This window comes from Mercenaria mercenaria, chromosome 2 (genome assembly GCF_021730395.1).
Source record: "Mercenaria mercenaria strain notata chromosome 2, MADL_Memer_1, whole genome shotgun sequence".
NCBI classification, from domain to species: Eukaryota; Metazoa; Mollusca; class Bivalvia; order Venerida; family Veneridae; genus Mercenaria; species Mercenaria mercenaria.
In genome coordinates this window covers 3,208,913-3,234,078 of record NC_069362.1, presented here as the reverse complement: position 1 = coordinate 3,234,078, position 25,166 = coordinate 3,208,913, and the positions used below count along the sequence as shown (strand labels likewise).

General features: G+C 35.7%; 1 protein-coding gene across 1 annotated transcript in view; it reads left to right on the top strand.

Annotated features, from left to right (window-relative positions):
* Positions 1-7,964: 7,964 nt before the first annotated feature.
* The window catches only part of LOC123563054 (set1/Ash2 histone methyltransferase complex subunit ASH2-like), a 99,362-nt gene continuing 82,160 nt past the window's right edge, over positions 7,965-25,166 (top strand). Inside the window, exons 1-7 of the mRNA XM_053528523.1 lie at positions 7,965-8,111; positions 10,937-11,015; positions 11,224-11,313; positions 14,436-14,524; positions 15,490-15,581; positions 16,108-16,203; positions 24,985-25,056. Coding sequence (XP_053384498.1) covers positions 10,948-11,015; positions 11,224-11,313; positions 14,436-14,524; positions 15,490-15,581; positions 16,108-16,203; positions 24,985-25,056 — 507 coding nt within the window. The 5' untranslated portion in view covers positions 7,965-8,111; positions 10,937-10,947. The remainder of the gene's footprint in view (positions 8,112-10,936; positions 11,016-11,223; positions 11,314-14,435; positions 14,525-15,489; positions 15,582-16,107; positions 16,204-24,984; positions 25,057-25,166) is intronic.

Sequence of the window (25,166 nt, the reverse complement as noted above, 5' to 3'; positions counted from 1 at the left end):
ATTTAACTGCTTATCAGATGTATTTACGAAGAAATCTTGCTTTATTTACAAATTTACATTCACTTCCGGGTTGTTATTAAGCGGTGTCACGGTAACTTTCTCCTTAGTAACGATAGAAGGTCACCATTTTTGTGTTGAATGCAAATAGACGAAAGATGAGCAACAAAAGGACTTATGCTGTAAGGATGTGATAGATTATCATAATTTCTAATGTATCAAGCTAAAGTCTAATTATTTTAGTGTAATTTTATCGTAAATTATGGTTGCCGACTCTGAATACTGGTTGCCAGTGCGCAAATTTTGTTTGTGTACATTTTTAGCCGATGACGTTGGCGTCTTGTACACATTTGTTTTTGGTGCATTTGTTGCATTTTTGCGTACCCGCACGGATTTGCGGCGTACCCACTTTTGGTTTTAGTGCACAGGTCTTTGGTATATATACCCGTTGTTCCCGATTTTCGGGGTCTCCACAATCCAAAACATCTAAGGGCAAATTCTTGTCAGTTGACATCAGAAATTCAGATTAAGTTTATTTCCAAGAGTTCAAGGCCGGCTACCATATTTATCACAATAAATCAGAAATCTTTTAAGGTCATTAATTCTTTAATCTGTCTCAAATATCAGACTGTTTATTTATTTTGTTAGATATTTGTATTAAACATTTTAAGGCTGACTGATAGAATTTTCACAGTATTTTAAAGAGAATTTAAAAGTCTAGGTTCGTGCACTACAGATATAAGAGAACTGCTTTTATCATAGACTACTGTATTTCTTGTCCTGTTGATTGTTGACAGATCCTTGTATTTTCACGTGATATTTTTAGTAGTGCCTGACCGTGCATTTTCGCGTATTTTATTCGAAGCTTGTGACATTGTAAGTCTCATAAGATACCGTATTTGTGCTATTTATTGTAGTGATATTTTTCACTTTGTTGAATCGAGTATTCTAGTCACTCATTGAGTGTTTGTTAGGGAATAAACAAATAAATCATTTTATTCTTTAGAATTCTATTGTTGTATTCACTTAATTAATTAATGCAAAGTTTAGTACATTTCCCAAATGCCCTGTGGAGACCAACCCTTTCTATCTGAGTAATTCTTGTAAGTCCTTTAAAGAGCCAACACAACATATACCAAGGTGAACTTGTTGCCTTGGTTTACGCAGAACTTCAAAGCCAGAGCTACAATCATAGTCCACACCGGGTTGTCTGCGCACCACTCATAGTCTACACAGATCCAGGTCGTCGAAGTTTCCTCATAATCTACTTAGACACATTCAACTCAGTCTACAGACGTAATACATGTATACTCAAATTCAGATATCCTAATCCACTGACACAATACCAGGCTACCGAGGTGTCGTTGGGTTAGGTAATCTTATTCACACTACCAGTTATAACTCTTAAGGCCACTAGCTCGCTGCACTATGTTAAAGTTATATCACATTTGAATCTATCCGATCAATGTGCGTTTGTGCTATAATAAATTACCACTGCAGGACGAAGGAGAATATATGTAAACTTTTGCACATCCACAACTGCCTTACTCAAAATGAGATACTTGTACTTCGACTAATACGCATTATAACTGATAATCAGGGATTCATAATGAACAGGCAATAAACTATTTTTCAGCAATATTGTTTTTTTATCTCAACAAATTTACGTTAAAAAAAAAAGGATTTGATACTTTTCATCAGTTTTAAAAGCTTATGTTTGTATGGACATTTCATAACATGATCTGACAGAACCTACAACCTGTCGCAATTAGCTTACATGATAATATCATTGAAAGTCGAACTTAAAAATTAAAAGTTTAATTAAGAGTAGTTGAAGTATGGATTTTGAAAAATAAAACAAAACAAAACAAACTAAAAAACAAACAAAAAAAAACACTAAAGATTTTCAACGGGAATAAAGATTTATTCCAGCTGATGCACCCCTTCCCCCTTCCCCCTTCCACCTCCACACGCACACCTATAAAGTCCCCCATAGTCCCCTTGCTAAATTTAACAAAAACGGACACAATCCCTCCTTTGATTTTGTGTCCAATTATACCCAAATAGGGATCAATTCGTTCCGCATTCAAAAAATTGTCATCTTAAAATTATTATTTTTTGTTTCTACTGATTGTTAAAGTTTTAAAGATTTATTTAACAATATCAAAGTGGGGGAGGGGGTGGAGGTGAACGCAGCGGGTCAATTATACCAGAGAGGGGGCGGGTAGCGGGGAGGGGTGATCTGTAGACTCTCACATTCTTTACCTCTTGTTAGACCCATGATCACTTTTTTTGTGGAATTAAAGTTTATTGTAGTTATTCTATTAATTGAAGATTAATGATTTATGCACACGGTACATTTTCTATTATATTAGGAATAGGAAAATGATCCAGAAGATATATTAATTGTTTTCCATAGTAAATAAATTCCAGTTGTAATTTAAGTCCTTGATCTGATCCAGATTTTTTGAATTTAGATTTTTATTTCTATATGAACATCTTTTCAAAAGGAAATGTCTATCAAAGTTCCAAAAGATAATCTTATAGATTTTATTTAAAATTTTAGATATTGTGTGATATATTTTTTATTTACAAAACAGCTCCGCCACGTGATATATTAATCCGAATGCGTACTAATTATGGCAATTATGACAGAAGGGCATTAGCCAGTTAATCACATCAAGGACATATTATGCTTCAGACACTTATATGTTCCGGTCTAATTAGCTAGGTGACATCCTCGAAATTACAAACAAGTCCAATGGTATGGTCTTGTCAGTTGCATAATAGTTACATAATAATTTCCCGTATATTACTTAAAACAGCAATGCAGTAACAAAGAGCCGAGTTCCCTAAGAATTTATAATAGATGTCATTCAAGTCGGAGAAAAATATAGTAAGAGAAAAATATATACAACAGCTATTTGAAGAAAACAACTCTTTTGATAGATAAAGTGAAAGAAAGTATGACATTTTCAAATGTAAGGAACAAGCTATATATTTGTTTGTGGGTGAATCTAGACTTGTGAATGTTTGTTCTTTTCTGACGAAAATAAGAATAAAGCCGGCTTCTGATTAATAACAAATCTATCTTTAATCAAGGCATTCTGTACAACAATAAATTGTGTTTGATCAAAATCTTTTAATTGTGAAAAAAAAAAATAAAACAAAAAAAAAAAAAAAACAATTCGTAATATAATGATGATTTTTATGCAGGTTAGTGGTCCTTTTGTCACACGTAAAGAGGAAAGAGCATTAATATCAAAACATCCGGTAAAACATTAGGGTAACCAACAGCGTTGTAAATCCGTCTATAATAAATGCCCGATAAATCACAGACCCCACAATCCCTCCTCACCTCTTCGACCCACACGCAAGCAAACACCGAATCAATTACTCAATTAACTTGTGATAAGTATTATGACGTAATGCTGCATAACTGTTTATTAGAAATGACACGCTACCATGACACTATAAATTGAAAGTGGTCATCCAAGAACTTCCTTTAGTCTTTTGACCCAAAAGATAGATCATACCGTGATTGGCAATATATGAACAAAAATTCTTCGGAAGTTGGTGAACGCGTCGTTTGATGCAGTCTGTAAATTCAGATATAATCAATATCTGTTTTGTAACGACCGGATGTTCAATGGTCTGATTTTAAAGCTTCAAATTGATTTCATTTAGATGTTTGGCGAAAATGAATATTTGTTTTATACAAATATAAACAAATATACTTAAAACCAGTTAACGAGTTAAAAGGCATATTTCCGACACTAGCGGTTATGTCTGTATTAAATTGCATAGATTTCATATTATCAATATTCTTATGGAAATTAGGCCCACCTCGAGGTAAAACTTGTCATCGATGAAAGGAATTGTACTAACAGTAGGAGGCAACTTTTCCCGTTCCCTCCTCAGTGAGCTGAATCAGTTGTTTTTGTCCTGTTTCTTACAAAAGGATATGCATGATACCATCTAATAATATACAAAGTTTTAAACTTAAAAGAATTACATAAACTAAGCTGTTTAAAGAATTTTAAAATGTCTTAATGGAAATTCATTTTTAAATTAAATTTAGTATAGGAAAAGACGTATAGTTAAACTTGGCAAGTCATTCATCCGGCATTCCCTCATATTATGCAAAAGCAATAATTAAAAGCTGTTGCCAGGATAAAACACATACATGGATACGTACCTGTAGCGATGACCCTCCTGGAGTGATAGAACACTCTCTTGGAGACCCGCCTGAGGTGATGAAATACTTTCAAGTTATGTCTGTTCTGACAAAATTCTCTACCAGAGACCTATCTGGAGTAATAGAACACCTTTAACTGAGACCTGCCTATCAGGATCGAGTAATATAACTTTCCAGCGGAGGAAACCCACCTGGAGTGAAAAAACATTCTCAGAGATCTACCCTAAGTCATAGAACAGCCCCAGACAGCCCCAACCCCCAATGATCGACGTACGTTCAGGGCTTTACATACATACATACATACATACATACAATAAAACTCCTCCTCTACCAGAGCAGATACAGAGCAATCTGACCAGAACCAGAGAGACAGAAATAATTCAGATACAGGCATCTCCGGCTTACTTAAGATAAAAGGTCAGTAATTCAAATCCTTCTTTATTTCATATAAAAAAACGACAACTTCATGTTGTCTTTACGTATCTTTAGAGAACATCACTTTTTCCTACACCAATTTTTCATGAAAATTCTATCATAAATTAACGAAAAAATGAAATGAAAATAGGGGTTTGAATAGTTCCTAGTGAAATGCCAGTCAGTTGTGGTCTACTACCCTAAAAATGGCGCATATTTGCTCTTCTCCGCGCAATAAACACCTACTTCCGGTTTCGATCTGCAAAACTTGCCATGTGGGTTGTATATGAACATGAAAACCGTTTCATTTCATGCAGAATGTATTCTAGTAGCGAAAAAGTGTGATTAAAGCACTCGTTCTACACGAATTTGTGCAGAAAATGGGAAAATTAGGATCTATTTATTCTGGACTTCTTTCAACTACACCACGGAAGCACATTTTTCGACCGAATTACTGACCTTAGTCCTTGATAGCCTAACTCTTGTGAATAGATCTCCTTAACGCCTTTCACAGTAGGAACCAGTACTGTCCTCTTAGTTTGATGGCATCCAAGAAATGGCCATGGCATTCCCTAGACCTGGTGTTACCACTGGACTACCGACCCACCCAAACCATATGATATCCTAGCTATTCCGATGGCATCGACAAATAAACCAGACTTGAAAATTTTGAAACTTTTTGTATCTAAAATGGCTACAGTGAAGCGAAGAACTAGTAAATAATACTTTTTGAATGAAAAAACGATTATAGATATCAAAAACGTTTTCTGATGATAAATTCAAAGCTAAATGTAATGTTTAGAAAATTGAAAATGTTTCTAGTTTTATAAAAAGGTGTATAATGTGAATAGTATAATCTTAAGTAGATTTTCAGAAATCCAGGAATATTCTTGTTACAGAAACAAGCTGGATTAAACAGAAGACCATAGTCACAAGTGCTGGGTCTTACACCAAGGATCATGCATTTTCTAGTCTGTTATTTTTTGTTTGTTTGGATTTCAATATTTTTTAGATTTATTTCAAGCAAGACCCACTAAAGGCATGTGATCATAACATAAACCTGTTAACAAGAAAGCAAACGAGGTGATATGTATTAGATACATTGACTGAGACAAAGCTAGATCTATGTGATGTGTAAGACAACACAATTTTAATATATATCAAATAGTGGATAATACATGCACATATTAACAAAAGGCAGACAGTATAATTTTACAAAAAAAGTGCTGAGTTTTTTGTTTTACTTTTGTTCCTTATAAATTTGTTAACATATTGTCGGTTCAAAAGCACCTAGAGTGCTTATGTTGTAGTGTTACTTGTCTTGCCGACTCAAAATTAAATTTATCTTATCTTATCTTAGCAATGCGCTAGTTCATTAGAGTGTCAAAATTTATGAGCATTAGAGTGTGTGTAATAGTAACGAGGAAAATATTTTTCCTTGATAAACTCAAAGAAGTATAAAATTAATTTTTATAGCTCTTTGATAAACTGAAATGGTTACATTGAAACCAATAATGGTATTCATCTCCAAGAAGATTAGAGTTGAAAAGATCTCAAAAACAGAAACCTGTAACTAATGGCATAAAATGACCTTTTCAGTTGGTAACCTATGGTTCATACCCGAATTCGGATAACTTTTTTTTTGGTTCAATTCAATTTATTCAATTCAATTCAATTTATTTCGATCATGGCATATTACATGCATGTGATCATGACAACACAAGTAACAAAATATAACAGTCAAGTAACAGTTACATAAACATATGAACAGTATGCTCTTACATAATAAAATAATGTTGTCGTGATAACGTTAACGTTGCCGCCAATTTATGTATACGTCGGACGTCAATATCTGACGTCTATCATTATGTCATGGTGTTTTGCAAAATATATCATTTAGCGGCCCCCAGGATGTCGTGATAACGTTAACGTTGCCGCCAATTTATGTATACGTCGGACGTCAGATATTGACGTCATGTTGTTGAGTTGTTTATGCAGAATTGAATAAAGGATCGAACTGTTAAGACGCGTAGTACTCTATCTTACAGAAATTCCATTATCGTATGCACAAATGTAGTTAATTGTTACAAGTATCAGATTTGAAAATATTTTGCCTAACATTACAGTTACTAAATTACCTAAATCAAAAGAAATTTTACAATTTTATCGAAAGAGCCAAAATAATTTTGCAAAATAAAGCTAGTTTAGTAAGTTTTGGTCTATTATTATTGTTCATGAGTTCCTCAAATTTGTAAACATTAGGGTGAATTCTGTAATATGCTGCAATGTATTTCTTTCTGTCATCATTAAAAAAATTACATTCAAATAAGTAATGAAACTCATCCCCTAGAGAATTGGAATTACACAAATGACAGAGTCTCTGATCTTGTTCAATATTCATATATCGCCCTTTTTCAATTGGCAATTTGTGATTAGTAGTTCGAAATTTGCACAAAATAAAAGCTAAACTACTAGGAAGTAAATCAAGGTATTCTTCAAAACAATGGTTTGTCTTAAATAATCTGTATGTCAAACATTTAGAAGAGTTAAAAACATTGCTATTCCAATTCTGCAAAAACTGATCATACAACCTTGACTTCACTAAAGATTTGAAGTGAATAGTGTCATTTACAGATTGATTTATAAAATACTCAGATAATCCTAATTCATCTAGCCATTTTTCAATAGAAGATATCCATGGTGACTTGATAATATTATTAGAATGTAAACTATAAACAGTGTTATATAAAACCTTACATATCTTTTCCTCCCTTGCATTAATAACTTTACTCCAATAACATAATAATCTGGATTTAACCAGTAAGCTAATGGGTTTTATACCCAATTCACCAAAAACCATACAATTTGGTGTGGAAGGTTTAAGTTTAAGTATAAACTTACAGTATTTTAATTGGAACTGTTCAATGATTCGAATATTCTCAAAGCCCCATACTTCCGACCCATACAACAAAATAGGAGTAATCATAGAATCGAATAAATGAATCTGAATAGAGATTGGAAGGTTAAGTTTGCGAGATTTTGTAATTAAAGCGAACATAGCTTTTCTAGCCTGGTCAACCAGTCTTTTCTTTGTTTTTGAGAAGTTACCATTATAATTAAACTGTACCCCAAGATAAGAGAAGTCTTCTACAAGATCAAGTTTTATATTATCATAGAAAAATTCAAAATTTCTACTACCAACTTTAGATTTTGTAAACACAACAACTTTTGTTTTAGCAGCATTAACTTGTAAATTCCATAAGGCACAGTAATCTTGCATAGCATATAATGCATTTTGTAACTCAATTGGAATAAGTGCATTTTACAAATTATTTAGTAGTCGGAGACCTAAATATTTTTCACGTCTCGTTTTCACGAGTGCTATATTCTTACATGTGGCCGGGTGGGATAACTTTTAAAATTTTAATATATTAAATTTTGCCTCTTTTACACCTGGAAACTATTAGTTAAGCTAATTGCAAATTAGAATTACACATATCAGGTGAATTCTTAACGTATTTTTAATATTTGAAGTTTAATAGCTTCAGCATGCAAAATAATCATATGTTTTCACGACCGAGATTTTAATATTAAAAGCAGCCACCGGTGCCGAAGACGTCGGGTCTACACACGCACTGAATGTACACAATAAAACTTGGTTAAAAACCTAACCTTAAGTTCTAGTTAGTATATTACACACTTGATGAACACCGAAATAATGGGACAAATCGGGACAGCGCAAAGAAGTATAAAATACACAGAATGGCAACTGGCTGTAATCTCGCGTGATCTCAGTTCTGAGCGTGAATCGGCGTTATCTTAGTAAAGAGCAAACATCGGCGAGCATGGAGTTACGATCTGTACCTTTAAAACTACATTTAAAATACATGTTAACTTCTAAAACAACATTAATTTATTAATTTAATTAATTTACCAATGAATAATTGCTTTCGCATACAAAATGGCGCATGGAGAAAGTGTCACTTCCGGTAAACGAGATCTCATTCAATTATCACGGGATGTTGGCGAAATTTGCTCAATATGCCTTTCAAGTTGCCGTTCTATTTATTTTTATAGCTCTTTGGACAGCGTGATAACTTTTGAATGTAGCTGTCACATCCAAATTGTATTCTTTATGTTTCTGTTCAGAAATCCCAAATGAAATCCCTTGGGGAATGTTTTCAGGTGCATGTACAATATATTTGTTATGATTACATTTCTGATAATGAATTTATGTTTACGTCAATTCATAACTTTATCATGACATCACAGTACATTAGGGGTTCTAACTGACCAATCAGAGAGCTGCATTTTCGAGTACCTGCCAGTTTCCACTTGGGTATAACGAAGTATATTTACAATGAACATATAGTGACTTTAGAAATAAATATCACACTATTTTAGAAATCAAATTAAGATTTCTCACTGCACATGCCCCAGATGATGCTACAAACAACAAAACTTTGAAGTTTCATTGAAATATGATATCGATTTAATACCTTTATTTTAGTTGAAAGTTTGAGATTTTACACAGGGAGTCTATGATAAAGTCTGAGTAAAATGTAATCATTACCCAAGTGAAATAAGTACAGTACGTCCAAGATGAAAAGTCAATTTTTCGCGCGACCTCGGTGACAAAAAACGATTGACTATGTCCTTTTGCGGTGTCCCGAACACGCTAGCACATCGAAACGGACACCGAGCCCGTTATCGGCTGCCTAGCAATCGGCGGACACGGTGCGGCGCAGTGTACAATTGCGGTGATTCTCCGTGTTCAGATCGTCTCAATTAATCCCGTTTTTGATTGTAGAAAGATAATTTTTGCTCCTATATTTTGTTTTAACAATATTGTTTTCTGTTTTCAGGTAAACACTAAGCTTATAAGATGTGTAATTATAAACTGTTTTGTTTCCTTTGTTTATGTTCATAGTTGTATGTAAAAAAATGTTAAAACGTCCACTAACAATTACTACTAACATTACATGTTGGAATAAATGTTTTACTCACCTCTGTTGCAATTAAACTGCCTAAGTCTTTCTTTCGTTTCGCATGTTTGCCAATTTTCACATGTTGCGAAATTATTTGGTAAGTTACTTATGATTAATAAGTTCATGTTGGTATAACAAGTGCTAATTAGGTAATTGTCGACATCAATAAAGAGTATTTAAATTTTATAGTTTTCGAGTAAAACTTCTTTCTATAAAATGCAGTTTCAAACAGTTAATTTTAACTTCAAGTCATGAAAATTGTTCGATGTTTAAATCAATATCAATTTCACTTGTACATGTAGTCTAGTTTATTTTCAATTTGCAATGATTTATTATCGTAAAATTTACAATGAAACAAGGGATAAATCAAAAGTTATGAAGCAATTGTTTTATATTTCAGGTACACAACAACTACTAGTATAAAAAAATAGAAGAAAAAAAAACAGAAGTGAAGTTTCGGAGCAAGACGCGGTTGTGGCTAGTAATACGGTCCCGCACGGTCCTAAAGCTAGTCATACGTGAGGCACGTTCAGCTAGACAGTCTTGCTTGGACTACAAGAGTAGTGATAATCACATACGACTAGATTTTTGGCCGTCGTGCGGGACTGTTCACTACAGGATGTTTTAAAGCCACTAATAAATATGTATCATTTCCATATGGTTTAAAATAAATAATGAAAGCGTAAAGTAGTTGTTATCTATACTTATGGGTACTGGTAGATTTTATTTCTTATTCATATAAATATCTCCTTGCACCTGTTCACATCATATTTCCGAAGATATATTCAACCCATTTGAAGTTTCTACATGAATATTAATGTTTAATTTATTGGAGCAAGTAAGTCTGACCAGTATTTTATGACCATTTTGGATTTTTTAATGTGTATGTTTTCCTAAAAATTAAATGACAGATCATAAAATAAGTTATGCTGATAAGCCAGTTGAGTAAGGCTAATCCATTAGGTGATAATGTTTGTGACTTCGTGTCATGTAAGAAATCTAGTTAGGTGGGCTAACTTTGACAATTAGGTGGCAGGGCTAACTCTGACATGTAATTTGCAAAATTATCGCCCCTTTTGAAGTTGGCAACTTCTGGCTAAAGTTTTGCATGCAAGTTACCATCTCCAAAACTAATGCAAATACTGGATTGAAACTCTATAGACGTGAATGATATTTTAAAAGTTCGGGTAATATTCCTGTTTCTGGGAAAACAATTCGAATAGTCGAGCATTGGCTGTCTTACAGACAGCTCTTATTAATTTTTGTGTACTATCTGAAGCAATGTTACTAGAGGTGATATGTTTTATTTACCTCTTTCTTTGTATCTGTTGTGTTGCAGAAGTGTGCTAAATGGACAAGCTAGGACTCCCTGGACCTCCAGGCCTTGGGCTGGCCCAGGATGAAGAGCTGTGTTATTGGTTAGCCCTATAATATTATGACATTTACAAACTTTTTTTTCATATTGAAATGTGATACTATGATTATAATAATGTAGAGAGTATTTTCTGCAAATGAACATATTAATTCATTAGATCTAACATTTTAATATTTCTGCAAGTACTTGATAATGACTTTCCTTGAATAGTTACATCCTATATGTTAACCACTATATTTTTTTTGTTTCAGTGGGAAAGGTCGAAATTTGGGCTCAGTAGAACTGCAGTGCCAGTCCTGTTCAAAATGGTATCATGCTGACTGTACAAGTTGCTATATTGGGTAGGTATAATACCATTGGGCTATATATTTTTGAAGCAAGAGTTGATTAACAGTCAAATTCAAGTTAATTATTACCAAAACTAGTTGAGTTTAAGATTGTAGACATGTAGTGATAATCAGCTATTTCCATACAATTTTGCTACTTTAGCATTTTTCTGCCATAAATATACCATTACATACCAGTAATTTTTGTGTAATATATAAATAATGTCAAAAAAGCAGACAGAGAAAATATATTACATTTTCCATTCAGATGTAGAATATTTCTGCCTCATTGAGGAACTGTATTTGAAGTTGCAGATACCATAGTTTCTGCAGGGTCTCTGTGGTAAATGGTTGAGGTTGTTTACTTTAAATCACTTGCCTCCCACTTCTGTGGTTTCTAAACCTCTCTTGGGATGTAGAATTCTTTCATATGCAGGACCATACTAGAAATGAGCCACGCCATGTGAAAACCAACATAGTGCGTTTGCGACCAGCATGGATCCTCTAATTATTGTTTTTGCCCTGTCCGTCAGTACGTACGTCACACTTCATTTCCGAGCAATAACTGGAGAAACATTTGACCTAGAACCTTCAAACTTCATAGGGTTGTAGGGCTGCTGGAGTAGACGACCCCTATTGTTTTTGGGGTCACTCCGTCAAAGGTCAAGATCACAGGGGCCCGAACATTGAAAACCATTTCCGATCAATAACTAGAGAACCACTTGACCCAGAATGTTGAAACTTCATAGGATGATTGGACATAAAATGTAGATGACCCCTATTGATTTTGGGGTCACTCCATCAAAGGTCAAGGTCACAGGGGTCTGAACATGGAAAACCATTTCCGATCAATAATTAGAGAAAAACTTGACCCAGAATGTTGAAACTTCATAGGATGATTATACATGCAAAGTAGATGACCCCTATCGATTTCGGGGTCACTCCATTAAAGGTCAAGGTCACAGGGGCCCGAACATTGAAAACCATTTCCGGTCAGTAACTTGAGAACCACTTGACCCAGAATGTTGAAACTTCATAGGATGATTGGTCATGAAGAGTAGATGACCCCTATTGATTTTGGGGTCACTCTATCAAAGGTCAAGGTCACAGGGGCCTGAACATGGAAAACCATTTCCAATCAATAACTAGAGAACCACTTGACCCAGAATGTTGAAACTTCATAGGATGATTGTACATGCAAATTAGATGACCCCTATCGATTTTGGGGTCATTCCATTAAAGGTCAAGGTCACAGGGGCCTGAACATTGAAAACCATTTCCGGTCAGTAACTTGAGAACCACTTGACCCAGAATGTTGAAACTTCATAGGATGATTGATCATGAACAGTAGATGACCCCTATTGATTTTGGGGTCACTCTGTCAAAGGTCAAGGTCACAGGGGCCTGAATATTGAAAACCATTTCCAATCAGTAACTAGAGAACCACTTGACCCAGAGTGTTGAAACTTCATAGGATGATTGATCATGAAGAGTAGATGACCCCTATTGATTTTGGGGTCACTCCGTCAAAGGTCAAGGTAACAGGGGCCTGAACATTGAAAACCATTTCCGTTCAATAACTAGAGAACCACTTGACCCAGGATGTTGAAACTTCATAGGATGATTGGTCATAAAGAGTAGATGACCCCTATTGATTTTGGGGTCACTCCATCAAAGGTCAAGGTCACAGGGGCCTGAACATGGAAAACCATTTCCGATCAATAACTAGAGAACCACTTGACCCAGAATGTTGAAACTTCATAGGATGATTGTACATGCAAAGTAGATGACCCCTATTGATTTTAGGGTCACTCCATTAAAGGTCAAGGTCACAGGGGCCTGAACATTGAAAACCATTTCCGGTCAGTAACTTGAGAACCACTTCACCCAGAATGTTGACTTCATAGGATGATTGGTCATGCAGAGTAGATGACCCCTAACGATTTTGGGGTCACTCTGTGAAAGGTCAAGGTCACAGGGGCCTGAACATTGAAAACCATTTCCGGTCAGTAACTTGAGAACCACTTGACCCAGAATGATGAAACTTCATAGGATGATTGGTCATGCAGAGTAGATGACCCCTAACGATTTTAGGGTCACTCTGTGAAAGGTCAAGGTCACAGGGGCCTGAACATGGAAAACCATTTCCAATCAATAACTTGAGAACCTCTCGACCCAGAATGTTGAAACTTCATAGGATGATTGATCATGAAGAGTAAATGACCCCTATTGTTTTTGGGTCACTCCGTTAAAGGTCAAGGTCACAGGGGCCTGAACATTGATAGCCAGTTCCGATCAATAACTTGAGAACCACTTGACCCAGAATGTTGAAACTTCATAGGATGATTGAACATGCAGAGTAGATGACCCCTATTGATTTTGGGGTCAGTCTATTAAAGGTCAAGGTCACAGTGGCCTGTTCATGTAAAATCATTTTTTGGAAATAACTTGAGAACCACTTGACCTACAATGTTGAAACTTAATAGGATGATTGGACATGCAGAGTAGATGACCCCAATTTATTTTGAGGTCACTTGATCAAAGGTCAAGGTCACAGAAGCCTCAACAGTGACTTGAGAACCACTAGGCCACTAGTGTTGAAATTTAGCGGGATGATTGGACATGCCAAATAAATGATCCCTATTGCAGCCAACCATCAGTGTCTCTTTGACTTTCGCTCCTGACCCCTATTGACTTCTTGCCTATAGGACTTTGCATTGGGGGAGACTTGCGCTTTTTTACAAAAACATTTTCTAGTTGCAATAGGCTTTGAAAGTGAACAGCATGGATCCTGACCAGACTGTGCGGATGCGCAGGCTGATCTGGATCCATGCTGGTCACAAACACACTATGTTGGTTTCCTCATGGTGCAGTTCAAATAATGATAGGAGAGACACCTGGGGTCTTCCTGCTCCATTAAATGCTGGGAAAATATAATCTAAAATTTTCAGTTGAGTCTTTTAAAGACGTTTAATACACATTGAAATGAAACCTCAAACAACATGTCATGCCATGCTAAAGAGATATAATGTAGGTATCTACACTACAGTACAACTATACAGCTGATTTGTGCATCAGTCCATGACTTTGTACAGCTGTAAATTTTCAAATGAATACTTATTTCTTTATGTTTACAGAACCTGCATTCCATTCATGTGTAACTACATATACCAGTGTAAACAGTGTAACCCAAATGGTCTGGAGAGCTTCCAGAAAAAACAAGCCAGTAAGTCCTCATGCACTGTTGATTTTGTTTTGTTTTCTTTTACCAGTAGTCTTACCTGCATTCAGACCTTATACCTTGTAGCAAAAGTTCTTTTAATATTCAAGTATCAGTTTGCTGAGACTAAAGTCCAGGATATTTTTAATATGCATCCATGACAGCATTGGATGTAGAGACGTTCTAGGCAACTGCATGCAAGCTCATCATGTTATAATTCATCACAACTACATGTAAATCAAAGTTCATACGTGTATGTACCTTTTCCATTACTGTGAAATCATTCACATATGTTGGGGATTTCATAGTAGCATCAGTCCACAAAATTTTATCTAAACAGACAAACGAAATGCCTACTTATTGTCTAAATGACAAACACATCAAGAAAAGTTCAGTTTTGGAGCATTTTTTTGTGTGTGTGAGTAGTTAGTACTGAATTAAATGTGAACTGTGTAAAATGTATGTAACAACAGGCCCAGATTTTCATCACCATTGCAATGTAGGTATGCCAGTATAGACAGCAATAGGCTTATCATCTACAGACACCACTTTAGTGCACAGTTTATTATACAGAATTGGGTTTGAAGATAAATTAAATTTGAATTTGAATTTTCATTACACATTTTTGATCATTTCTAGGTTATGAAAGAATATTTTGATTTACATCCCAAATTATGATTTAAAAATTCAATATAATGATCTACACACCTATTATGATAACTGTATTCAGCATAATGCAGTAACAAAACTTTGACTGCTGGTGGAAACATCAAACCCATTCTTCCATGCAGTATATAAAAGGCTTGATTTCAGTCTGTGTTACATGAAAATTGAGCAATGTTGGAATGACCTGTCAATGTTTACTTATGCAGTTTCATTTTGTTAGTACTCAGTTTTTGACTGATATATTGTGGATCATTTTTACTATCAGAACTGTTTTGATAAAATTGATAATGTTTTGTTTTTATCAGGTTTCCAGCAGATATGCTACACAACATTAGCCAACTTAACATATATATCAAAAGTTAGAGATGAGAACAGAGTGATGTTCTCTAGAGACAAGGTATTATAATGTTGTGAACAACTCTTAAATTTGGATTTCCTATAAATCATTTGTAGTCACAAATAAGTGGGAAGTTCTTAAAATTTAAGAAACAAATAGGAGTTGGCTGCAGTTGGGTAAATTAATATGCTTGGTGGAGTTTCAGTGGCTGAGTGGTGTAAGGTCACTTAAAATCACTTGCTCATGACTGATGTGGCTTTGAACCTTTCTCTTTCATGTAAAGAAGTCATACATCCAGCTGGCTTATGGAAGGTCAGTTGTTTTACCCAGATGCCCGCCCTTACATGAAATAACACCCATGGTGTAAATACCCAACCAAAAATGGCAAAATCCTTTTCAATGATAAAATTAAAACCAATTAAAATATCTTTAAAAAATAGATTGTAGTTCCTTAGAATGATTTGAAATTTCAGTGGTAACATCTTCTAATAAAAAAAAAAGCCGTGTTTTGAGAAAAGGTGGATAAAGCAGTGGAGACTGCTGCTTTAAAGTTAGGTCAGTAAGATGCTTTTTGCTTTTATTTCAGGAGATTATACCGTTCATAGAGAAGCACTGGGAGAATATGACGACCATGCCTCGTAGGATCAAATTGACATGGCATAATACAGTTCACAAAACTCTGGTATAGTGTTCTTTCTTCCTGTCATTTTTAGCACAAACGAACTTTGTTCATGGTGAGCTGTTACATTACACAGATGATCTGTCTCTCTGCATCACTTTTACTTTATCATATCCTCTGAAGCATTCTTGAATAAATGTCTGGAAACTGATTGGTCTATGGACCGAATGACCAACATCTGCAAAACAATAAACCTCACCTTCTTCGATTTAGATAACTTCTTCTCATGAACAGCTTGATGGATCACCCTAAAACACATTCTGTTGCATCGTTGTATGGACTTCTCAAAATTTATGACCACTCTTGAACAATTTCTGTTCTTTAGCAATAAGCAGATTCTTATAAAATTTAGCCTGGAACATCTTTTCTTGCATACCAAAAGGGGATTACCAGTATCTTTTACAGGTGCTGGAAAATCCCTCTTACACCCCGGGATGTAAAATGACTGTTGTACTTTAAATGACATATTTTGATTGAAATAGAATATAAATAACTGCATAAATCTTCTACATATCTATGTACAGTGAAACACCGCTCGCTCGAGGTCGCAAGGGGATGAACAAAATGCTCGAGTTATCCATGGTTTCGAGCGACCCAAACATTGACCAACATACGAAGAAAATTGAAGTTAGTTTTACCAATTGTCACCGAGACCATTTGCAGAGGAAACGGTGATGCGTAAAAATAACACACTCGTGACATTTTCAAAAAACGTATGACAAACCTTATGATAGATCATAAATGGCAGATGTGAAGAAACAGCTAAAACATTTTATATTTTCAGCTCACCTGTCACAAAGTGACAAGGTGAGCTTTTGTAATCGCGCAGCGTCCGTCGTCCGTCCGTCCGTCCGTGCGTGCGTCCGTCAGTGCGTGCGTAAACTTTTGCTTGTGACCACTCTAGAGGTCACATTTTTCATGGGATCTTTATGAAAGTTGGTCAGAATGTTCACTTTGATGATATCTAGGTCAAGTTCGAAACTGGGTCACGTGCGGTCAAAATCTAGGTCAGTAGGTCTAAAAATAGAAAAACCTTGTGACCTCTCTAGAGGCCATATATTTTAAAAGATATTCATGAAAATTGGTCAGAATGTTCACCTTGATGATATCTAGGTCAAGTTCGAAACTGGGTCACGTGCCATCAAAAACTAGGTCAGTAGGTCAAATAATAGAAAAACCTTGTGACCTTTCTAGAGGCCATTTTTTTCATGGGATCTTTATGAAAGTTGGTCAGAATGTTCACCTTGAGGATATCTAGGTCAAGTTCGAAACTGGGTCACGTGCCATTAAAAACTAGGTCAGTAGGTATAAAAATAGAAAAACCTTGTGACCTTTCTAGAGGCAATATATTTCACAAGATCTTCATGAAAGTTGGTCAGAATGTTCAACTTGATGATATCTAGGTCAAGTTCGAAACTGGGTCACGTGCCATCAAAAACTAGGTCAGTAGGTCAAATAATAGAAAAACCTTGTGACCTTTCTAAAGGCCATATTTTTCATGGGATCTTTATGAAAATTGGTCAGAATGTTCACCTTGATGATATCTAGGTCAAGTTCGAAACTGGGTCATGTGCGGTCAAAAACTAGGTCAGTAGGTCTAAAAATAGAAAAACCTTGTGACATCTCTAGAGGCCATATTTTTCAAAGATCTTCATGAAAATTGGTCAGAATGTTCATCTTGATGATATCTAGGTCAAGTTCGAAACTGGGTCACGTGCGGTCAAAAACTAGGTCAGTAGGTCTAAAAATAGAAAAACCTTGTGACCTTTCTAGAGGCCATATTTTTCATGGGATCTGTATGGAAGTTTGTCTAAATATTCATCTTGATGATATCCAGGTCAAGTTCGAAACTGGGTCAACTGCGGTCAAAAAGTAGGTCAGTAGGTCTAAAAATAGAAAAACCTTGTGACCTTTCTAGAGGCCATATTTTTCATGGGATCTGTATGAAAGTTGGTCTGAGTATTCATCTTGATGATATCTAGGTCAAGTTCGAAACTGGGTCAACTGCGGTCAAAAACTAGGTCAGTAGGTCAGATAATAGAAAAACCTTGTGACCTCTCTAGAGGCCATATTTTTCATGGGATCTGTATGAAAGTTTGTCTGAATATTCATCTTTATGATATCAAGGTCAAGTTCGAAACTGGGTCAACTGCAGTCAAAAAGTAGGTCAATAGGTCTAAAAATAGAAAAACCTTGTGACCTTCCTAGAGGCCATATTTCTCAATGGATCTTCATAAAAATTGGTGTGAATGTTCACCTTGATGAAAAGCTTGTTAACACTGTAGAGGCCACATTTATGACCCTATCTTCATGAAACTTGTTCAGAATGTTTATCTTGATGATTCCTATTCCAAGTTTAACAGTAGAGCGATATAGGGTCATCATGACCCTCTTGTTTTTTTTTGAAATACTGTAATCGAATTCGCAATTTTCTTCTCCAAATTAAGATCTCATAATTATCGTCTCAATTTGATGAAAATGCTATCTTATTTCCTTTATTTGCATGCAAACAAATGTTGATTAAAATATTAAGATCTCATAATTATCTTCTCAATCCTGCAGAAAAAAGTAATAATTAATAACAATTTTGATCAATAAAATTTTTCCTTCCACCTTTCATCAAAAATTAATCTCATTATCAGATCAAATATACCGACAAACAAACATTTAAGATAGTCGGAGAATAGACAATGCAATTCTCACGACGTGCGAAAATTTTAAATTAACCGATACATTCTAACCACTGAAGGTGTGAAAAGTTTTGACACCTCTGCTCGAGTTTGCCATAAGCAACAAAGAGTAAATTAATACATAGGGACCAGGTGTCATGCTTGAGCGATCGAGTTATCGATGCTCGACCCAGCCATGGTAATTTCACATATAAAATAGAAGGAAATCGGCTGGGACTGCATGAATTGCTCGAGTGAGCCCGGGTGCTCGAGTCATCGATGCTCGAGCGAGCGGTGTTTCACTGTAGTTCATAATAATTATGAACTACATATATGTAGAAGATTTATGCAGTTATTTATATTTTATTTCAAAAAATGGAATAAAAATCCCATACCTTGACAGTTTCTGATTGTATATTTCTCAAATCAAAACTTGTTTTTTAGCTCACCTGTCACGAAGTGACAAGGTGAGCTTTTGTGATCGCGCGGTGTCCGTCGTCCGTCGTCAGTCCGTGCGTCCGTCCGTAAACTTTTGCTTGTGACCACTCTAGAGGTCACATTTTTCATGGGATCTTTATGAAAGTTGGTCAGAATGTTCATCTTGATGATATCTAGGTCAAGTTCGAAACTGGGTCACGTGCCATCAAAAACTAGGTCAGTAGGTCTAAAAATAGAAAAACCTTGTGACCTCTCTAGAGGCCATATATTTCACAAGATCTTCATGAAAATTGGTCAGAATGTTCACCTTGATGATATCTAGGTCAAGTCTGAAACTGGGTCACATGCCATCAAAAACTAGGTCAGTAGGTCTAAAAATAGAAAAACCTTGTGACCTCTCTAGAGGCCATATATTTCATAAGATCTTCATGAAAATTGGTCAGAACGTTCACCTTGATGATATCTAGGTCAAGTTCGAAAGTGGGTCATATGCCATCAAAAACTAGGTCAGTAGGTCAAATAATAGAAAAACCTTGTGACCTCTCTAAAGGCCATATTTTTCATGGGGTCTGTATGAAAGTTGGTCTGAATGTTCATCTTGATGATATCTAGGTCAAGTTCGAAACTCGGTCACGTGTGGTCAAAAACTAGGTCAGTAGGTCTAAAAATAGAAAAACCTTGTGACCTCTCTAGAGGCCATATATTTCATGAGATCTTCATGAAAATTGGTCAGAATGTTCACCTTGATGATATCTAGGTCAGGTTCGAAAGTGGGTCACGTGCCTTCAAAAACTAGGTCAGTAGGTCAAATAATAAAAAAACCTTGTGACCTCTCTAGAGGCCATATTTTTCATGGGATCTGCATGGGTGAAAGTTTTCCGGATTTTCCATCTCGGCCGGGATCGTTTTTCTAAATCCGGCTCGAAATTCGGGGGGGGGGGGGGGGGGGGGGGGGGGGGGGGGGTAGGTATTATGCCATCAATCAACAAAGCTTGAAAAATCAGTCGATCGGCGACAAACACAATTGACTCTGTTTATCACATTTGCTGTTTGCAGTGCATCTCGCATATTGTCAATATGTAACGACAATTTTGATTGGCCCGCATAGGCGCTGTACTTCAATGAAAATAACTGTTACGTTTTTCATAAATTTTACATGCGCCGAAAAGTTCCCATGCGTCAGAATTTGCACAGACTTTTGTCTGCCTGCAGCATGCATTTCTCGATTTCTTGCATGCAGTTTTATCTTCAAACACCACGGACATGTAGCCGCCTCGTATATTGCGAGTTATGTCTTATACGAGTATTGGTGGGTTAAAGTCTGGATAGGGACGAGTGGACCTCTCTGTATGCTCATCCGATCGGACGCGTGGATTTTACCTCGTAACTTTACCAAATGCAGAAATTACATCCCTAAAACTAACCTGGATTGACTGGAATTTACCCGCGAATCGTAAAGATATCAAAACGTCATACCAGTAATTTTCCATTCCATGAACACGTGCGACCTATCGTAATAATAATATCTAATTTAGGCTAGATCGCCGTTACTTTTGTTTATCGACACGTACACAAAAAACGCGCGTAGTGCATTCATTTTTTAATATAATCGCTTCAAATTTTTAACACCGCTTGAGAAGTAATACAGTTTGAATTCTATAATGATTTTAATAAGATATCGACAGAAATGTAGGCAAAAGTCTATAAAAACGATCAAATTTTCATACATTTATTTGTAAAATTTCAAACAGCGCGATCTTAAATATTTATTTATTTCTAAAAGTAAATAAATACTACATTCTATGGTCATAAAATTCAGACTTTTGACAAGAAAGTACAAAAAAAACAGAACTAAAAAATCTTAAATAATAAAAAAGCGGCAGCTATTTCAATACATGAGTAAAACAATTTTTGGCAAACAGATTTCTGTGTAATGCGGCAGAATAGGTTACGTGACCTCGTGAACGTAAATAGAAATATGGTTTTAAAATAAAGCAGTATGATGTCGCTGTGGTTTTAAATAAGTTTGATAAGTAAATGAATATTTGTAGATGTATTTTTGACACGACACTAGGTGAGATATAATAAAATAGATAATAAATAATAGAAAAACCTTGTGACCTCTCTAAAGGCCATATTTTTCATGGGATCCGTATGAAAGTATGAAAGTTGGTCAGAATGTTCACCTTGATGATATCTAGGTCAAGTTCGAAGCTGGGTCATGTGCCATAAAAAACTAGGTCAGTAGGTCAAATAATAAAAAAACCTTGTGACCTCTCTTGAGGCCATACTTTTCATGGGATCTGTATGAAAGTTGATCTGAATGTTCGTCTTGATGATTTCTAGGTCAAGATAGAAACTGGGTCAACTGCGGTCAAAAACTAGGTCAGTAGGTCTAAAATTATTAAAATCTTTTGACCTCTCTAGAGGCCATATTTTTCAATGGATCTTCATGAAAATTTATCTGAATGTTCACCTTGATGATATCTAGGTCAGTTTCAAAACATGGTCACGTGCGGTCAAAAACTAGGCCAGTAGGTATAAAAATAGAAAAACCTTGTGACCTCTCTAGAGGCCATATTTTTCATGAGATCTTCATGAAAATTAGTGAGAATGTTCACCTTGATGATATCTAGGTAAAGTTCAAAACAGGGTCACGTACCTTCGAAAACTAGGTCAGTAGGTCAAATAATAGAAAAACCTTGTGACCTCTCTAGAGACCATATTTTTCAATTGATTTTCATGAAAATTGGTCAGAATTTATATCTTGATAATATCTAGGTCAGGTTCAAAACTGGGTCACATGAGCTCAGAAACTAGGTCACTATGTCAAATAATAGAAAAAACTACGTCATACCCAAAACTAGGTCATGTGGGAAGAGGTGAGCGATTCAGGACTATCATGGTCCTCTTGTATATCATGCTGCAACTGATAAACAAACCGGAACTCATCATTGTTATTTGTCTTTGAAACATCATGATGTCTTTCCTATTTATGGACGTTGCTTTACTGTGCTTTGTTTAAATGTGCTGCTATAAGAAAAAGTTCAAAAAGAAAGCCGTTCAATTGTTTTATTAGCTCACCTGAGCACAAAGTGCTCAAGGTGAGCTTTTGTGATCGCCCTGTGTCCGTCATCATCAACAATTTGACTGTTAACTCTCTAGAGGTCACAATTTTAGCCTAATCTTAATGAAACTTGGTCAGAATGTTACCCTCAATAAAATCTTGGACGAGTTTGATATTTGGTCATCTCGGGTCAAAAACTAGGTCACCAGGTCAGATCAAAGGAAAAGCTTGTTAACACTCTAGAGGTCACAATTTTGGCCCAATCTTAAGAAACTTGGTCAGAATGTTACCCTCAATAAAATCTTTGACGAGTTTGAAATTGGGTCACCTGGGGTCAAAAACTAGGTCACTGGGTCAAATCAAAGGAAAAGCTTGTTAACACTCTAGAGGTCACAATTTTGACCCAATCTTGATGAAACTTGGTCAGAATGTTATCCTCAATAAAATCTTGGAAGAGTTCAATATTGGGTCTTCTGAGGTTAAAAACTAGGTCACAAGGTCAAATCAAAGGAAAAGCTTGTTAACACTCTAGAGGTCACAATTTTGGCTCAATCTTAATGAAACTTGGTCATAATGTTACTCTCAATAAAATCTTGGATGAGTTTGATACTGGATCATCTGGGGTCAAAAACTAGGTCACCAGGTCAAATCAAAGTAAAAGCTTGTTAACACTCTAGAGGTCACAATTTTGACCCAATCTTAATGAAACTTGGTCAGAATTTTACCCTTAACAAAATCTTGCACGAGTTCGATATTGGGTATCTGGGTTGAGAAACTAGGTCACCAGGTCAAATCAAAGGAAAAGCATGTTAATACTGTAGAGGCCATATTTATGACTATCTTCATGAAACCTGGTCAGAATGTTAATTATGATGATCTGAAACTCCAGTTTGAATCTGGGTCATGTAGGGTCAAAAACTAGGTAACCAGGTCAAATCAAAGGAAAAGCTAGTTAACACTCTAGAGGCCACATTTATGACCATGTCTTAATGAAACTTGGTCAGAATGTTAATCTTGATGATCTATAGGTCAGGATCAAATCTGGGTCTGGTGGAATCAGAAAGTAGGTAACCAGGTGAAATCAAAGGAAAAGCTTGTTAACACTCTAGAGGCCACATTTATGACTGTATCTTAATGAAACTTAGTCAGAATGTTAATCTTGATGATCTTTAGGTCAAGTTCAAATCTGGGTCTTGTGGGGTCAAAAACTAGGTCCCCGGGTCAAATCAAAGGAAAAGTTAGTTAACAGTTTAGAGGCCACATTTATGACCATATCTTAATGAAACTATCTTGATGATCTTTAGGTCAATAGGTCAGGTGAGCGATACAGGGCCTTCATGGCCCTCTTGTTTTTATTATTATTTTGATATCGGTATGCAAGAAAAAGATTCTGTCACTGGTTATAGATGCAGATGGGAATATCCGGCTCTCAGGTAACTGTTTAGGCTGAAACAAGGCTCACCTGTAACTAGTGACAGAATCTTATATGGATAGACCTCTTGCAGATTTAATTAAATGTTATCCATAGGCCGCCTTTAGTTACTGCCAGACCTGAGAAAGGAAAGAAATCTTTAAGGAACTTCTGATGAGACATTTGATAAATCTTCACTCAACTTTATATACCTTGTATCAATCTCAGATTTGTTCAAATGGTTCTTCCCTTTCTCCTTTTTTAGGTGCTGCCAGAGCTAAATATAGCAAATTTGTCTGTAGCCTCCTTTTATGCATCTGTCTTAGGTTTTTTACAATTGGCCAGTGTAGAAAAGGCATTGGAAAGGAAACATTTGATGGATCTTAACCAAATTTGGTCTACTATTCAGATAACTCTTAATGGGATAAAAATATCGATGGCAATATTTAATTAAATATGGTAGATTGGTACATGATTATAAAATGCAAACAAAGATTTCTGACACAGTTCACCAGTTTTTGGCAGAACTATTGCTGCCTTTTTACTGAATGTTTGGGGGTCTGTGTGACTGAATGTTTGGGGGTCTGTGTGGGTCTGTGTGACTGAATGTTTGGGGGTCTGTGTGACCCTTGAAAGGATGAATGGATTGAATTCATTTTTATGTACACAGGTGTGTAAGTACACACTGGCTTACTATTTTTGAAAAATGTCCATGTCCATTAGATAACTTGAAGGAATAAATTTAATTCAATTTGGTACACAGATATATAATTACAAAACATAAGCCATTTTCAATTTCCGTATAATCTGTAAGTTTCTGGTGGCTGTATGACCTCTTTTCAACTTAAAGTTTAGTTGTCCATTGAGTAACTCTTAAACGGATGATTGGACTGAATTGATTATACCCTCATTAATATTTTAATATATAGTAATGTAATTAAAATAATCAGGTTCTTTAGTCTGCCAAAAGGCCAAGCATTTTGGTCATTATAAGGCTAGTTATCAAATGGTAGTCAGTAAGTAGGTTTTTGAAAGGTCAGTAATTCTATCCAGGTGCCTTCCTGTGTCTGAGAAATGCCTGGATGGAAAATCTGGGTTCTTTCTCAGTCATGAAAGCATGAACTCAGTTTTCAGTATGAATTAAAACCAAACATAACAGAGGGTTTTCAAAGTGATACACTAGGTTTTATATGTTCCAGGCTAAGGAGACAGATATTTTCTTTGGTAATGAGACAGCTGCAGGAGATATACAGTTTGGACTTCTCAACTCAGTAAGTCTACTATTTATTATAGATAGCATTTAGTTTCATTTAATGATAAGGGGCCATCTTGGCAAAGTGGTCGCTGACAACGAATCACTTGCACCTCACCAATGTGAGTT